At 33.9% G+C, this 18,833-nt stretch overlaps 1 protein-coding gene across 4 annotated transcripts in view; it reads left to right on the top strand.

Moving 5' to 3' along the window:
• Positions 1-18,833, top strand: part of PARP8 (poly(ADP-ribose) polymerase family member 8) — a 191,918-nt gene that overhangs the window by 136,811 nt on the left and 36,274 nt on the right. For all 4 annotated transcript variants that reach the window (XM_021939359.2, XM_017959529.3, XM_021939360.2 and 1 more), the window contains 4 exons: positions 4,501-4,626; positions 5,150-5,714; positions 7,288-7,338; positions 7,444-7,539. In XM_021939359.2, the coding sequence (XP_021795051.1) occupies positions 4,501-4,626; positions 5,150-5,714; positions 7,288-7,338; positions 7,444-7,539 (838 nt within the window). The remainder of the gene's footprint in view (positions 1-4,500; positions 4,627-5,149; positions 5,715-7,287; positions 7,339-7,443; positions 7,540-18,833) is intronic.

Raw genomic sequence — 18,833 nt, forward strand, 5'->3', positions numbered from 1 at the left:
ATTCCCAGAGGATTATTTATTCTTCCAAATCTGCAAATTTAGCTTAAATGTAAATTTGTCAAGAAAGACCATTAGATAACTGTATACTTAAAGCCTGGTTTAGGCCTTTCATAGTGATGCAGTCTATATGATCACTTTTATTTTAATGGATTTAAATTTGAAATCATATGTGGGCTTCTACTGAGCAATATTCTAAGAAAAACCTATTGAAACTATATTTGATATATGAAATAGGGGACTTACTGAGATCATTTTGCCTGATGTAGGAAGCCACATATATGATATCTAGGATTTTGTATGTATTACAGAGCTCTAGAATTTTCTGAAGTTTTTATGACTTAAATTGAGGCAGCACTACTCAAATGTGAGTTGTGTGCCTACTACATTTGAAAGGAAAAAACATTCTTACAAATTCCCAATGTTGAGTTCAAAGATATACAAATATAAAATTAGATAATAAACCCGTAATGTTTAGAATTCTGCATCTTTAAAATTAAATTCAATTTACAATATGTGTTTAGCATATTATGTAACGTAGTGTTCTCTTATAAGGACTCACAGGATAAATTTTCTCAGTTTTCCATTCTAGGATTAGGTATGCTTTCCCAGAGCACTTGGTTGTGTTTTTTTGATTGGATTTTGTTTCCTGCATCGTGCCCATATCCTGCATGTCTTGGAGATGAGCATGGAGCCTGCCTCCATGATGAGCATGGATGGCGTTATCCAAGTTGAGCACCATTTCACCTTGACACATTTTTTTATTCTATTATTTTTTTCCTCACTCAATTTCCTCCCTTGTTTTTATACTCTTCTACTTTGTGTACTTTTATAAGCCACTTACAAACTTTTTTTTTTAAGTGGCATGGAGCTGATCAAAGTAAGATAAGAATTACAAAAGCACACAAGTCTAGGAATAAATAGCCTTCTACCCTTAATGGCTTCTGGGTACATTATATAGGCTCAGCAAAAAAAAAAAAATTGTATATATAATCCCAACTCTGAGAAATTAAAGAAAGCTATGTGCCTTTTTCACTGTTTAAGTACCTAGTAACATATATAACCTATTTAATTAATATCCCTATCCAAGTGATTAATGTTTTTAAAGAGTTACTTGCTTTTAGGGATAAATATTAGCTATGTGGAAAGTTTGTTAATATAGATTAGATTTTTTTTTTTTTATGATCCTTGAGAAATTTTGGTCTGATATGTTTGTTTCCCTAATTATAAATAATTAGATTTGGCTATGATCCTGAAGGTCACTGCCAGCCTAAAATCCCATAATTTTAACAATCTAATTTCATCCTCACAATACTTTATAAAAAGAAACTCAATATAAAGAGGTTATTTTCTTAGAAACATCAGCAAGTTAGGAAGGCAGATTTAGAATCTAGGCTCCTTGTTATCAGTTGGTTTTCAGTAAATAAAAGACACTCTTATTTACTGAATAACTTTTTCACAGGAAAATTTTTTTCTAGTGGTTTCAGACAGCAGAATAATCTTATCAACAATAGCAACAGCAAATGCTCACGCAGTGCTTATTTTGTGTCATGCACTATTCTAAGTGTTTAACATATAAGAAGACATTTAATCTTTACAACAACTCTATGAAATAGGTCTTGTTACTCTCATATTTCCTAGATAATGAAACTGAAGCCCAGAGAGGTTGAGCAGCTTGCTCACGGTCATACAGCAAGAAAGTGATAGAGCCAGGATTTGACTCTAAACCAGTACTTATGACCCATAAACTAATCTGCTTCTCATATAATCCTGGATATTCCTTTGCTTGAGATAAGATGTGGAATTTATGTTTGGCATTGAATGAATATTGAGAGAATGTGAAGTCAAAATAGCCTAAAAGAAAAAATATTCATGTATTTTCTCATGGCTGACCTGACACAGATATCACAGATATAGTGATTGGTCTTATATAGGGTATCCTGTCATTCAAAGGCTCAGCATATCACAGACAATGGAAATAATCTTTGATTTTTGTATGACTTTATGTTGAGTCTGCACTGATCAAACCTTAGTTGTGTTTAAGGGGGGAAAATATTACAGATCTTCAGTTTTCCCTTAAATATATTTGCAACGTAAAATTAGGTATAAATTTTTCATATGTAGAGTTCCCTACATTTGTAAAACGAAATTCAATTTACAACTTAAGTGCAAATCAAAATAAAATACTTGAAATTCAAAGTAATACTATTAATTTGGTTTATGATATTATTTTGCTAAAGCTATTTCACCATCACAATTCGAATATAATACTGGCTGCTCTAGTGCATAGTTTTTTTTTAAATTAACATGTAAAACAGTATGATGTCATCCCTATGTACGTGCTTTTTCCACTGCCCTGGAACCTTTTTTCACATAGTTGGCCATGACATCATCTGCTCTTGACTTGATGGAAATGTATACTTTACTTTGAAATTTTTCACTTTTTTCCCCTACCATCAGCCAATCACTGGCAATGGTAGTAGTTCCTTTTGGTGCTGCCAGCACAATAGTAAACACAAACTCAAATGTAAATACTGAAGTCCCTTCATGGTTCTCTATTATAAGGAGGTGGTTGTTATACCAAATGTGCTCATATGTATACTCCAGATTACCCCTGAAATTAAACACAACATTGAACGTCTTTTAGAAAACACTTCTTTTGCATCCAAGAACAACTAGGTACCTGGGTATTCAAGTTTAAGAATTATTGATTTTAGATGTTGAATCACACTTTGAATCCTAATGTAATATAAAAGTGGGAAACTTTTTAGCCATTTTGACCTGTTTGGTTTTTTGTTCCACTTAGCTTATCAAGATTAGGCAAGCACTTGCCATCTTTCTTAGAGAATGGTGCATAGGAGTAGCAATTTTCTATGGGAAGAAAATCTAACTCTGCTTAATACAAAGGGTTGTGTCAGTGGAAATTTCAAATTAGGTACAGGGAGAAATGATGATCTTATTATTACATTTAAATCCTGCTGAAATTTTGGGTAAAAAAATTCAAACAGGAATAAAATGTTTCTTGTGCTGACTGAGCAAATTTACTGTGAATTTGGAATCATGGCATCACTTATTGCAGTTTTATTCCCTTTTTCTCACCACTTCCACTGCTAAAAGGACCCCAAAATAATTCAATATGTAACTGTTTATTCTTCTGAACTTACCAAAACTAGCAGAAAAAAACCTAACTGATATACTTTCTGGTCATCTGAGTTAATTTGTTAAGACCTGAAGGATCCTGAGAACTTAGTAACTGGCGTTGTGCTAAGAGTCACGTCTGTCCCATTTGAATAACACATGTTATACGTATCAAAACCCATTTGATAATATACGTACTACTGCTCTGTCACTTGCATCTGTGCTAACTTGGGCAGATTTCATTCTCTTATTTGTGAAATGTGTGGAATAACAGCTACTTGCTGGGGGTACTGTGAAAATTAGAGGGAAAAATGTGCCTGTAACATTTCTGTTTTACTCCGTGACATATTGTAAGTGGTAAACAAATATTGGGATCATTTTCCTGATCCCAAAGCAATGTGTTAGAAATAACTGAAAAGAGCATAAAAAACAGGCAATCCTGAAGTTATTTTTGAAGAAAAAAAGTTTAATTTATTGCATGCTTGATGTTTAATTGTAAAATTTCACGTCTACTTAAGTATTAGTGTTGAGGGCCACTGCCGTGTGGAAAATGGAGATATACAGAAGCCATCCAAGCCCGGGACCTTTCCCAGATAAGAACAGTGTGTCCAAGTCCACAGTTGACGTTCTGGAATTCTTTACTATAAAGCACTGATGGAGTGATTTTGACATAGAAAATATCGAGATTAGGAGTTACCAACATCCTGCCTTCTGATATTAACTAAACAAATTTAAGGGTACCCAGTTTTTAAAATTTAGTATAGTATATTCAAAGGTAAATGGGCTGTGTTGAAGATATAATTTGCTGACCACATATTTCTACATAGAGCAAGTTCTGCATGTTTTCTTTTTATGTATGACTTTATAGCTTTACTTTCCTTTTCATGAAGAAGATATTGAAGCAAGTCAAGTAAAAAGAAAATGGCTTTACTTCTATCTTAATACATAGCATTATAATTAGTAACAAATATTTTCTTAAAAATTGAATTTCTAGCACCAAAAATTTAGATTTTTTTGCCACTTCAGCTCAAGTTGTTGATCCTGAAGGCCGTCTTTATAATTCTTTTTATATCTTTATTGTTCTGTCGTTTGAATTATATCCTAGTAATATTATAATTTAATTATTTAAATAAATAGCAATCATTATTATTTACTGTGATATAACTAGTCACAGTTAAGTTCTGGGAATTTGTTATATGATGCTTTCCTATGGATGAAAAATCTTGTATGATTTTAAATTAGCATCTCACTGATTTCCGTGTGCTTGCTTTTATTTGATAAATGCATTTTCTACATAATAAATACAGTAACATTAATTGAAATTGCCCTGGAGTGGTGATAACAGAATTACCTTTGGATTGACAGAATCATGCAGACATTTGTTACACAGCAGTGGAAACAGAGCAAAGAAAAATCCAATTGCCTGCACAATAAAAAGTTGTCAGAGAAGAAAGTGAAGTCTCCCCTGCATTTATTTTCTACTTTGCGCAGGTTGGTAACAGGCAACTTCGTCATTGTCTTACTAAATGCTGTGTGTGTGATGCAGTTCATACTTACAGCATTCTTTCTATAGTATTGGCATCTGTTTATTTTCTTTATAACCTCTAAGAAAAGACTGAGTTAGATGCATTCCATCAAAAACATATTCATTTCTCTGTTTAGAGTTTTTATTAATATTTATTTAACATTGGTTACATTTGCTAAAATTACATTCTTTGCTTTTTAATCACTAGAGTTTTTCCTACCAAAATTAGTTTCATTATAGGGCTTTGGGATAGATAGGAGGGAAACAAAATCTTAGAAACTTTTTTTTGCTTTTCAGGAAAAATGGGATTCAAGTCCTGTGATCATTCTGCACATACCTTTGATTTCAGTTTTGACTGGGTAGGCTATATTAAAATGAGGTGGTAGAATATTTGTAGCACAGTCAAGTTGAGTTTGAGAATGACAAGCTTTCTTCATGGTCTGCCATACCTGTGATTTGCCCTGTATTAATTGTTGTTCAATTTTGAAGGTCGCCAAGTTATCCTCCGCCTGGTTGTGGTAAAAGCAAATCAAAACTGAAATCTGAGCAGGACGGAATCTCTAAAACGCATAAGCTGCTGCGGAGGACTTGTTCCAGCACAGTCAAGACTGATGATGTGTGCTCCACAAAGTCACACAGGACCTTTGGCCGCTCCCTGTCCAGCGATCCCAGGGCTGAGCAGGCTATGACAACAATTAAATCGCACAAACTTTTGAACCGTCCCTGCCCTGCAGCTGTTAAGTCAGAGGAATGCCTCACTCTAAAGTCGCATAAACTATTGACTCGATCTTGTTCTGGAGATCCGCGATGTGAGCACAACACAAACTTGAAGCCCCACAAACTGTTAAGCAGGTCTTACTCTAGTAATCTCAGAATGGAAGAATTGTATGGACTGAAAAATCACAAATTGCTCAGCAAGTCCTACTCCAGTGCCCCCAAGTCATCCAAAACTGAGCTTTTCAAGGAACCCAACGCAGAGGGCAGGAGGCTCTCTCTTACCTCAGGGCTTATTGGTATCCTAACACCATCTTCATCTTCATCTTCTCAGCCTGCTGTGCGTAAATATTTTCATCTTGAGTTCTTAAATGTTAGCTAAGGTGCAGTCGAATTTTTTTTTTTTTTTCTTATAAGATCTGGTGGAAAAAGAAGCAAAACTTTGTTTTAATTTACCATTTTTAAATATCTTTTTGGATATTGTTTTGCATACCATACATTTGCAACTGGCACTGAAATGTCATCTTTGGTTCTGAAAAAAAATAAATGTAGCTACCCATTTGAAGTCCAGTTCAAATTCTTGTCATAGTAACAAATGCTACTGAAAACAGAAGGAAATGCATTGGATTCACAAAGCCCTTACTTATTAAACAAGCATATAATTTTAATGTTTCATTAAGTATGTGTATCTAATCTCTGGTCTTCTCACATGAGTGGTGGAGGACCACATTTTTCTTGTGGTTAAATTGAGAGTAATTCCCTTTCAATTACATATATGAGAACTTTGCCCATGCATGTTGTTACCTGTGGAGAGAGGCAGCATTTATCGCTTTATCCCAGAGCTTCACTTAAAGTTGTTTTTAGAGTCCCTTTTATACTGAAGTCACTTTATGCTGGAGCTGTTTTTGGGGGACATGGGACCAGGAGATTACTTTAATAATTTAAGTCCTTTTGATGGTATTTATCAAGAATAACGCTTACACAAAATTTATCACTAGCATGATTGGCATGATAGCCAATTTCATGCTAATGATAAATTCATAGACCTGTCTTATGTATATTATTAACATATTCAAAACAGTTGATGAAAAGTTTTGTTTCCTTTTGCTAAATATATATGTGTGTATGTTGGGGTTGTGTGTTTAACTCTAACCATTAATGTGTATACACACTCAGCAAGAGATGAAATTGAAAAAAATAAAGGCTTTTAGGAAAGTAAGGTTATTCTTATATAGGTTTATTTCCAAAATTAAATTGTAAACTATACTGTATATTTATTTTATGAAAAGTTGAATATGTTGTCAGTTTCACATGAGCATCCTAGAAGCCCATTCCTACTCAAAGATAAGTTTTAAGGACATAGAGCAAATAATGTAGAACAATTACACAGTGGAATGTTTCCCATGTCAGCTTCATCCAAGAAAGATCATTTCAGACATTCTGTAAAAGAAAATGCCTTAATGACTTCCGATATGGCTAAGCATAATACATAGTTTTCTGTTATGACACTTTCAGTAGCTGTCTAATATTTATTTGGAGGAATAATTGTATCTAATTGTAAAATAAGACTGATGTTCCCTAATGAAGAGTATGAGCATTTGCTGATTAGTAACAGAAGAAATGAGTTTTTGTGATCATGTAAAGATGCCAGTCATTTTTGCTAGAAGATCAGCAACTAAGAATGCTATTCATTTACTGTAGGCAAAAATTGCATTAGTAATGGTAGAAAAGGGTATTTATTATAGAGTGAACAAAAAGGTTTTTAATTTTGATGTCCTCATCAGTGACTCAATTCATTTTTCATGTGCTCTTAGATCACTTTTGTATTCACTATTGCAAAGACTAAAAGACTGTAATTTATACATTTTTAAATTAAAGAAATTATTATTGTTTTCTTACTTTGCTTTTTATAGCCAAATGGTGCAAAATGCATTCCAGTACGAGACCGCGGCTTCCTCGTGCAGGTATGAGCCAAAACTCTATCCACTGTAGAAATATTTTAATTCCTACTGGGTTTTAAAATCATTTATGAACTTGTCTTAATTATTTTTCCTTACTGTTTTATTCAGACAATTGAGTTTGCTGAACAGCGGATCCCTGTATTAAATGAATACTGTGTGGTATGTGATGAGCCACATGTGTTTCAAAATGGCCCTATGCTTAGGGTAAGTTCTTGCTGATAGAATGTTAGTGTTGGTTTAGAATACAGAAATATAGAAAAGGTTCAAAATATAAAAATAAGTAAATAAATGCAATTTAAAGCAAATACTCTTTATTGAGCAAATTATTTACATATAATTTTGACAAAATGAATTAGTATTACTTCTAAAGTAGCCTGTGAAAGAGCAGTTAGTTTGATATTAGGAAAATGTTTCTTACTATATTTTTTGCATATGTTTATCTAACAGCTATTTATCCATCTATACCTATATCAGCATTAAGCATCTTAAATTGTGGAATTTTGAAGAACCAGTGTTTACAAGGTTATATGACAAGGATGCTTAGGCAGTGTCCCTTCAAAACTCCACAATTTAAGATGCTGAATATAAGAGAGGAGAGTCTTGGTCCTATACATGTTAAAAGAGGTACACAGTAGTAGAGAGAGGATCAGAATAAAGATTTCCAAAAATGCTAACATCCTGACACATTTGGGACATTATCATGGGAGTATGAAAATAAGAATCGGTGTATACATGCATTTTGGGGAGAACTATTCAATTTTAAAATGATTTTTTTTGCAATTTTTATTGCAAAAATTTAACACATAAATCACTACTTAAAGTACACAATTCAGTGTTTTTTCATATATTCACAATATTGTATAACCATTACCACTATTTAATTCCAGAAAATGGAATTTCCATTACCCCCAAAAGAAATATCCTGTTAGCAGTCACTCCCAATTTCCGCCTCCTATCATCCCCTGGCAATTATGAACCTGTTTTCTGTTTCTATGGATTTGGCCATTCTGGATATTTGATATGAATGGAATTGTATAATATGTGGCCTTTTGTTTCTGACTTCTTTCACTTATAATGTTTTCACGGCTCATCTATATAGCGTATGTCAGTACTTTTATTTCTTTTTATGGCAGAATAATATACATTTTATGGATATACCACATTTGTTTATCCATTCATCAGTTGATGGAACTGCTAGAACATATGTTAACTCTGTTTAACTTTCTGAGGAACAACCAAACCTGTTTTAACAGTTGCTGCATAATTTTACATTTCCATTGGCAATGTATGATAGTTACAGTCTCTATACATCTTCCCCATGTATTATTCTCTATTTATTATTATTTTTTAAATTACAGCCATGCTAGTATGTGTGAAGTAGTTTCTTATTGTGGTTTTCTTATGCACTTCCCTAATGACGAACTAAAAGATGCTAAAATATTTTGATTTTCTGCTAAAAAGATTTTGAGCCTCTTTTCATGTGCTTATTGGCCATTTGTGTATCTTTTGAGAAATGCCTATTTAAACCCTTTTCATATTTTTAAATTGGATTATTTGTATTCTTATGAGTTGTAAGAGTTCTTTATGTATTCTGAATATTTTATCCTTACCACATATATGATTTGCAATTATTTTCTCCTATTTTGTGGTTTGTCATTTCATTTTTTAATAGTAATCTTTGACACACACAAGTTTTTAATTTTGATGAAGTCTTGTTTATCAATTTTTTCTTTTGTTACTTGTGTTTTTGATGTTGCATCTAAAAATGAATTGCTTAATTCAAAATCACACAGTGCACTTATGTTTCCCTCTAAGAATTTCATGATTTATGTCTTACATTTAAGTCACAATACTTTTTGAGTTAATTTTTGTATATGGTGTTAAGTTGGGGTCCAAAGTCATTCTTTTGCATGTAGATACCCAGTTGTCTCAGGACTGTTCTTTGAAAAGACTATTTTTTCTCTACTGAATGATCTTGGCACCCTTATTGAAAATTATTTGACTATAGATGTTTTGGGTTATTTCTGGACCCTCAAGTCTTTTTCCACTGATCTGTATGTCTGTCCTTAGGCCAGTACCACATTGTCTTGATTAATGTTGCTTTATAGTAAGTTTGAAGTCAAGAGGCACAAATCCTCTTTGTTTTTGTTTTATAAGATTACGTTGACTGTTTGGGGTCTCTTGCATTTCTCTATCAGTCTATGGTTCATTTATCCATTTCTGCAAAAAGGCAGTTGGAATTTTAATAGGGTTGCCCTGGAATTGTAAATCAGTTTGAAGACTATTGCCATTGGCTGTAGACTGAATGTGTTCCCCCCAAAATTCATATATTGAAATCCTAACTCCCATGTGATGGTGTTAGGAGATGGGTTGTTTGGAAGGCGATTAGGTCATGAGGGTGGTGCCCTCATGAACAGGAATAATGCCTTTATGATAGAGCACAGAGAGCTCTCTCACTCCTCTACCATGAAAGGACACAGCAAGAAGATTAATGTGTGGCCTTACTGTCACTCTGGTCTATGAATCAGCAGATGGGCCCTCATCAGGCACTGAATCTCCTGACATCTTTATCTTCCCAGCCTTCAAAACTATGAGTAATAAATATTTGTTGTTATAAGCCACCCAGCCTATGGTATTCAATTACAGCAGCCGGAATAGACCAAGACATCATCTTAACAATATTAACCTTTCCAATTTGTGTCCACCAGATTGTTTTATTTATTTAGGCTTTTAAAATTTTATTTCAATGCTATTTTGTAGTTTTCAGTATTCAAGTCTTACATTATCTTGGATAAGTATATTTTTAAGCATTTTACTATTTTTGAAGTTACTGTAAATTAAGTTGCTTTATTCCATTTTCAGAACGTTATTTGCTATTATATCGAAATAGAAGTTATTTTTGCATGTTAATCTTTTCTCCTGCAACATTGCTGAACTTATTTATTAGTTCTATTAAGTTATTTTTGGATTCTTTGTTTCTCTATATAAAATTATGTCTCTTGCAAATAGTTTCACTTTTTCCTTTTTAATCAGGATGCCTTTTATTACTTTTCCTTACCTAATGTGCTTGACTAGAACCTTCAATACAAGACTGATTAGAAGTGGCAAGAAAAGAAATTTTTATCTTGTGATTTAGGGGGAAAATGTTCAGCCTTTCACTGTTAGTTGGGGATTTTTCATGGATACCACTTACCAGGTTGAGAAAAATCCCCTTCTAGTCCTAGTTGTTAGGTGGTTTTATAATAATGAAAGCATTTTTGTCTGTTTTTGTTTTCCTGTGTCTCTTGATATTACTATGTTTTTCTTTTATTCTATTAATATGATGTATTACACTGATTTTTTAATATGCGATAACAACTATCTGGGCCTGGAGATTGCTGTTTTAGTTTTTTTTTTTTTTTTTTTTTGAGACAGGGGTCTACTTTGTCACTCACGTTGGAGTGCAGTGGTGCAAACATGGCTCACTACAACCTCAACCTTCTGGGCTTAAGTGATCCTCCCACCTCAGCCTCCTGAGTAGCTGGGACTACAGGTACATGCCACCATGCCCAGCTAATTTTTAAAATGTTTTGTAGAGATAGGGTCTCACCATGTTGCCCAGGCTGGTCTTGAACTCTTGGGCTCAAGGAATCCTCCTGCCTTACCCTCTCAAAGTGTTAGGATTACAGGTGTGAGCCATCAAACCTGGTGAAAAATTTTTAATTTATGAATTCAATTTCTTTATTAGTTATAGGGCTATTCAAATTATCTTTTTTTTTTTTGAGACGGAGTTTTGCCTTTGTTGCCCTGGTGTGATCTCTGCTCACCACAACCTCTGCCTCCCAGGTTCAAGCGATTCTCCTGCCTCAACCTCCGAGTAGCTGGAATTACAGGCAGGCACCACCACACCCAGCTAATTTTGTACTTTTATTAGAGACGGAGTTTCTCCATGTTGGTCAGTCTGGTCTCAAACTCCTGACCTCAGGTGATCCGCCCGCGTTGGCCTCCCAAAATGATGGGATTGCAGGTGTCAGCCACTGTGCCCAGCCTCAAATTATCTATTTTATTTTGGGTGAAATGTGATATTTTTTGCTTTTAGAGGAATTGGTCCATTTTGTCTCAGATGTCAAATGTATGTGAGTAATTTATTCGTATTCTCTTGTTGTTCTTTTGATGTCTGCAGAGTTTTAGTGATATTCTTTGTTTCATTCCTGATGTTGAACATTTGTATCATATCTCTGTTGGTCCTGCTACAGGCTTGTGGATTTTAGTTAACATTTCAAAGAACAGATTCTTCGTTTCATTGAGTTTCTCTATTTTCTCTTTCAAATTCATTTATTCTTTATTACCATTATGAAAGTGGGGATATTGAAGGCTCTGACTATTATTGTTGAATTGTTTTTACCTTCAGTTCTTTCAATATTTGATTCATGTGTTTTGGGAAATCTATTGCTAGATGCATATATGTTTGTAAGTGTTTTATCTTCTTGATGTTTTGAATCTTTTTTCATGTCCTTCTTTGTCTCTAATAGCAATTTTTGTCTTCAAGTCTATTTTGTCTGATTAGTGTAACCACTGCAACTCTCTATTGGTTATTATATGCATGGAATACCTCTTTTCATGCTTATGTTTTTATCCTATTAATGTGTTTAAAACTAACGTGAATCTCTTGTTGATAGCAAATTGTTGATCTTGTTTTTAAATCCTTGCTAAACTTTTTACTTAAACATAATTACTAATAAGGAAAGACTTCTACTATTTTGCTATTCATTTTGTATTTGTATTATATCATTTTGTTGCTCTGTTTCTCCCTTATTGCCTTCTTTTGTGTGTTTAATAAGTATTTTCTAGTGTACCATTTTAATTCCATGTTGTAGCTTTTCAGTTTTTCTTAGTGATTGCTCTAGGGATTACAGTTAACATCCTAATTTCTAAAAATCTAGTTTGGATTAATACCAACTTGATTTTTTTTTTAGTAAGAGACAGATCTTGCTCTGTCCTCTAGATCAGAGTGCAGTAGTGCTGATCAGAGCTCACTGAAGCCTCCAACTTCTGGGCTTAAGTGATCTTCCTGCTTGCCTCATCCTCACAAGTAACCAGGACTGGAGGCACAAGCCACTATGCCTGGCTAATCTTTATATAAAGTTTTTTGTAGAGATGGGGTTTCGCTATGTTGAGCAGGCTAGTCTGGAAGTCCTGGCCCAAAGTACTGAGATTATAGGCATGAGCCTCTGTAACCAGCCTTAATAATACATAAAAACTTTGCTCCTACAAAGTTTCAACTCCACTCCCAGAGTGGAAGTACATATAAATGCTGTTATATATAAATATGTAAGTTATATCTTTATATTATGTGCTCATCAACATAAATTTATGATTATTGCTTTATGCAGTTGTTTTCCAAACCAGAAAAAATCAGGGAAAAAAAGTCAAAGTCAAATTTATCAATGTGCTATTGTATTATGTATTATATCTATGTTTGTATTATATCTATGTTTAAATTTTAAAAAATATATTATATCAATGTTTAAAATTAAAAAATATATATATTTGTGTGCAGTCCTTTGTATTTACCTTTATATATGGTTACTTTTCATTTTAATCTGAAGTGTCCTTATCATTTTAATCTGAAGAACTCCCTTCATTATTTCCTGTGGGAAATCTCTGCAAATGATGAACTCTGTTGGTTTTTACCTGGGAGGGCTTTACCTTCTCCTTTGCTGTTTGAAGGATAGTTATGCTGGATATAGAATTTGTGGTTGAAAATTTTTGTGGAGGAGGATTTGTGCTGTTTTCAGCATTTTGAGTATGTCATCCTGCTGCCTTTGGGTATTTGTGGTTTCCCAGGAAAAATGACCTGTTTTCTTATTGAGGATTCCTTTTTATGTGATGGATTGCTTCTCTCGCTGATTTTGAGATTTCTTCTTTGTCTTTGGTTTTTGGCATCTGGATTTTGATGTGTCTAAGTGCCTCTTTAAATTTATCCTATTTGGAGTTAATTGGATTTCTTGGAAGTATAGATTAATTTTTTCTAATGAATTTGAGATGTTTTAAGCCATATTTATTCAAATATTCCTCTTGCAATTTTTCTTTCCTCTTTCCTTCTGGAATTTCCATTATCTATATGTTTGTATGCTTGATGGTGCCCCATATATCTCTTACACTTGATTTTTTTTTTCATATTATTATTATTGCTCTTCCTTAGACTAGTTAATCTCAATGGACCTATCTTCAAGTTCACTGATTCTTTTTTCTGCCTGCTCAAATATGATTTTTTATTTCAGTAATTGTATTTTTCAACTCCAGAGTTTGTTTTATTTTTATAAATTCTATATATTGATACTCTCTGTTGACATTGTCTTTTCTTCATTTATTTTGATATGGTATTCTTTAGCTCTTGAATGTTTTAAGTATAGCCAATTTAAAGTTTTTGTCTAGTAAATTTAACATCTGTGCTTTCCTTGGGATCCTTCCTATTGGTTTCTTTTTACCCTGTAAATAGGTCTTACTTTCTTATTTCCTTGCATGCCTCTTTTTTTTTTTAATTGAAAACTGGACATTTGAAGTATAATAATGCTGGAACTCTGGGATTTAGATCAGCCAAACTGTTTTGGCAGGCCTTAGCCTTCATTCCTGCTTGTCCAGAGTGTTAAGATCAGCCAGAGGTGAGATTTAAGGCCTTCTAAAGTCTTTCTTGAGCATGCACACAGACATGGGCAAGCATATGGTCTTCTGGATTTCCAGGAATATGTATGAGTTTTTCATAGTCCTTATGGACATCTCTTTTCCCAATCCTTTCTTCTAAGCTTTTTGGTTATTCTGTTGTTTGCCTCAGTTATTATCTGTTGCCTCACACAACTAAAACACTTACTGGAAATGTTTTTAATCCCCACTCCAGGTAGTGTTTTAGTACTGGTTGAGTTCCAAGTCAGGCAGAAATAAAGACAAGTATTTTCAGCGTGTCTTCCAGAGAACTATCAGATATCTCTTTGTGAATCAGTTCCATTCTGCTCCCTCTATTATTGGAAATACAGGCTATTGTTTTTAAGGCTACCACTGAGCTCGCGAATGGAAGATTGGATTAGGGTAAATTTAACCCTTTTCCCATTTGCCCCAACAATACTTGCCAGCAGCACTTGCGGCAATAGTGTTTATCCGGAGATAACTTTGCCATGAAATCTGTCACTTTTATTATTATTTCTGCATGGCTCTAGTATATCTACTTTGGAAACAAAATACATCATTCTACTTACAGCATTTTGGTTTCAGTAGTGGTATTTCCATTTACAAAATATAGTAGTAATTCTTGATCACTGAAAATGTCAAATCCTAGAAAACATAGCATTTGTATGTGTAATGTTAACATTGTTCTAGAATAGCTGTTGGCTGAAGATTCATTTGATGAATCTGATTTTTCAGAAATAGACGATTCCAATGGTTCAGACGATTCTGATGTTAGTTCTGTTTAGAAATAGCTCTGAGAACAGTTTTTATATTTTGTTTTCACATTGATTGAAAATCAGATTTGCTTCAGCCTCAAAGAGTCTGTTTATGTAGAATTAAATAAGCGCTGGCAACGAGCTGCACTTTTTGTTTTCCCCAAAACAGAAAAAAAAGATTAAATGTCACAAGTTTTGTGGTTCTTACCAAGATTCAGCTGTTGATCCTTGGGTTGCTGCAAGTTTTTAAATTAATTTCCAGAATATCATAAGAGTTGACTCAGGCCATTTTTGCCAGTTTCTTTTAAAGATTTTATAGAGAGGTGCAAGTTTGGGTTCCTCACTCAGCCTTTTTTGCTGATATCATTCCTTATTTCAAAGCTTTTAACAAGCAAGTACATTGTACCATATCTGCATAGTATTCAAGGTCCAGCTTTTGAGTTAAGAAATAATGAAATGTAGATAAATATGAAAATAATGATTGAGCTAATAGCTATCATAGTTAACAGAGAAAAGGAGGTTATTGAGGGTTGTGTGCCAGGCACTGTGGGTAGATATTTGGCTTTTTTTTTTTAATTTGATCATCACACACCTCTTGTGGTTTAGGTACTTTTGCTTTCATGCTGCAGATAGGGAGACTAAGATTTATAGAGGTTAAGCAGTTTGTTCAACACCACCCAGAAAATATAGGTAGAAACTTGGCTTTGAACCTAATTCTATCTGACTTTAAAACTGCATCACAAACATTTAACTTAATATTTGATAAGTAGAAGGCACCATGCTAGATTCTGTTACACTTTTTAAAAGAAACCTGTCTTGCTGTTTAGAATATGTGTTTGAAAAGATAAAACACAAAACTTGGAAAGCAATAATTCTATTGGAACTTTTTTTGTATTTCAAGATTTATACTTTTAAAAAAACATCTCTTGTAGCCATTTAATAACACAATCATCTGTCAGATATTTTATTTTTTTGCTTAAGGGAAACAATCCATGTGCTATTTTTTTGCCAGTCAACTTTACTCTCAGAGATATAATGTTATTCTGAAACCAAAATCAACGAAATCATCATTTAATTATTAAATAACTGCAATTTTGCCATTTCCATTTGACACAGGGAAATGTGTCCTTTTGATGAGAATAGGGAGAATTCTCTGGTCATCTCAACCTGCCCCACTTAGATGGCTATGTTTTCACGTTGTCAGTGCTCACCTGTTGATATTGATCTATTGCTTGCTCTATAGCATTGCCATTTCTACCACAAAAGGTAATAGTAATGTTATCAAAAGTAAATGCTTTTTGCATGTTTTTTTATGTAATCCGAATGTTTAAAGTTATTTATGTGGATTTTCAAGTATAATCCTCTTAATAACTCTCTGGGTATATATTATTACTATCCCCACTTTATGGTGAGGAAAATAGTAATTTATTCAGTGTTAGTGTGCTAGTAAGTAATAGAAATGGATTCTAATACTGATAGAATGGCACCAGGCAGGGGTTCTTACTCTTGACTTATGGACTTGAATTGACCACATTTATGTTCTGGAAATGTACCACACACGTTGTTGGGAGTTCACTGTTTGTGGTTTAATTGTGGGCAATTCATTTCTATAGTAAGTAGTGGAAATATTATAGTTACTATTAGTATTCTTGGTGTCTCACTCGAAATTTTGACTTTAATCTATATCTGCAACAATGAATATTGCTGTATTTTTCTACAAATGGCCATGCTTTTATATAAGCAAGAGAGAAAACATTTTCTAAATAAATATGGATGATTATCAGATGGTTTATTGTTGCCGTGATGCAGACTGATACCTAAGAATATCAGAAAACTTTCTTAAATAGTAAGATAAGTGACATAGGAAATCAGATCAGGAAATGAAAATTAAAGAAACTTTTCACGTTGAAAGGAAGAGAGGTAGACACAGGAAGAACTACCTCTTGATTCTGTGAAACAGATATTTTACCAAAGTTGGTCCCACTCATTTTTTTCTATATCTTACTTGTTTTTACATTGCAATGTTTTGCTGTAAATTCAAGAGTAATATATAAGAAGTAATATATAATTTCTTACGAGATATTAACCAATTAACTGAATCACTGATCATTATTGAGCCCATCTGACATATTACAGTCTGTAGTAAGTCTCAGAGACATAAAGAATGTAAGTTATAACCCATTGGTGATTAAACAGGTTAGATAAAACTCAGGTTTCTATAGAATTCTATGCCCATTCTATTTTATTACATTTACATTTGTTAGATCTTGCTTTCCAAACTTAGACTCTCCCATGTTTGTTTTTTTTTTTTTCGTTTCTTTAAGCCTGATTGTTTTTTAGATGACATAAATCCTCTTTAACCTTTATTCTCCAAAAGTCCTAAAATTTTAGTCACTGCTTTTGCACTATCTGTCACTCCACTCAGAGGTCTAGGTTAGCATGTCACACTCTCTGCAATACAGGGAACTAAACTACATACTTAGAAACTCCCTGCTGCTCCTTCTTCACTTTTGTTTACAAAAATTATAAATGTCACTCCCAGATTTGAGTCCTGACACATAACATTTTGCACCTGCATAACGCTTACATTAACATCACAAGAATTGTTCAGGAAGTCCTCGATTTTCAATTTAAAAGTGTCATTTATACTGTCATCACAAAACCAAACCAAAACCAAATGCATGGTTCTCTCCATTGTGGAATCAACTAGAGTGTTAATGCAGCAAATTGTTTTAGAGATGCTTTTTAAATGTAGTTTGTGTCTTCAGTTGTTTTTGAAAAACAATAAAACAAGGACTTATTGCCAGAAATGCCAGTTTTATCAGCCTCTAAATTCCTAATGCCCTTTTCTATTATACTTACGTTAATCACCTCAATCGTGGATTGGTACAATGGTGTACTCTGCTGAACTGCTGAACTCTGCTGGAGAAAACCGTGTAGCTGTGTGAATAACAGTTCTTGCAAAGCTGGGCTTCTGTCTTTGATACTTGGCAATTATTCTGTGTGTCCTTGGTTAATAGACTTTCTCATTTCCCACATCAACATGTGATATGAGAGTTATGATCTCATTCTCTTCTCCTATCATGTGAAATGCCCTGGATTACTTGCTCTGAGTGGTTTGATGAGGCATGAGATTCTAGTCTGCTGATTCCCAAATATGTTTGCATATGTCTGTCACCCACTTAGAGTAATGCCCATTCTTACTGAAGCAAAGCCAACTGAGAAACCTGAGAATCTATATTTTTTGTGTATCCAACATTAGACAGATGTTTGTAACTAAGGTTCTTATTTTGCAAGTGAAATTAACAACACCCAGTTATAATTTGGTCCAGTTTTAGGTGTTAACCAAAAAATGACTGAGGCGGGAGGAAGAGGACGGGTAGGTAATGAGGCAAATGGTTACATTCTTATGAGGCTCTGATTAGCCTCAGTAAATCTACATTTTACATGTGAAAAGAGGGAGTAGAGGAAAAAGTTATGTATTAATCACAGGGTAGGCACAAGGATGTCTCTGTTCTTGGTCATTGTTCTCGCCCTGTGAAGATAATCTAATAATTGACATTGTCAGGATGAGATTCAGCAGAACTTGGTTTTAGGGCTAGTTTATAGTGGGTATGTCTCCTGAAAGATTTGGGGGCTTCAAGGAATTTCCTTGTGAGGGAGGCCATCTGGGGAGATGTGTGACCTTGTATTGTCGTGGAAACCTGTCTCATGGGTGAGGCTATGACACGGAGCTGTGAAATAACAGCTATCAGTTTGGGAACAAAAGGAAAGCAGTATGGCCTGACTCAGTTCCCAAGCTTAACTTTCCCTTTGGCATAGTGAGTTTGGGGGTCTCAAGATTTGATTCAGTTTTCTTTCACAAAGACATTCCCATGAAAATTCATGAGAAACTGAGCATGAGGATAGACCTGGGTATATCCCATTTTACCTTCTAAGAGTAAAACAGATAGGTCTGCTTGTATTTAGACCTGATTTTAATATTTGAAGAATGGATGAAAAAGCATAACCTATTAAAACCCTCCCCAAACCTTCAACATGGAAGTTCAGATATCAACTTCTGAAATACTAACTAAAATA

Source organism: Papio anubis, chromosome 5, assembly GCF_008728515.1.
Source record: "Papio anubis isolate 15944 chromosome 5, Panubis1.0, whole genome shotgun sequence".
NCBI lineage: Eukaryota > Metazoa > Chordata > Mammalia > Primates > Cercopithecidae > Papio > Papio anubis.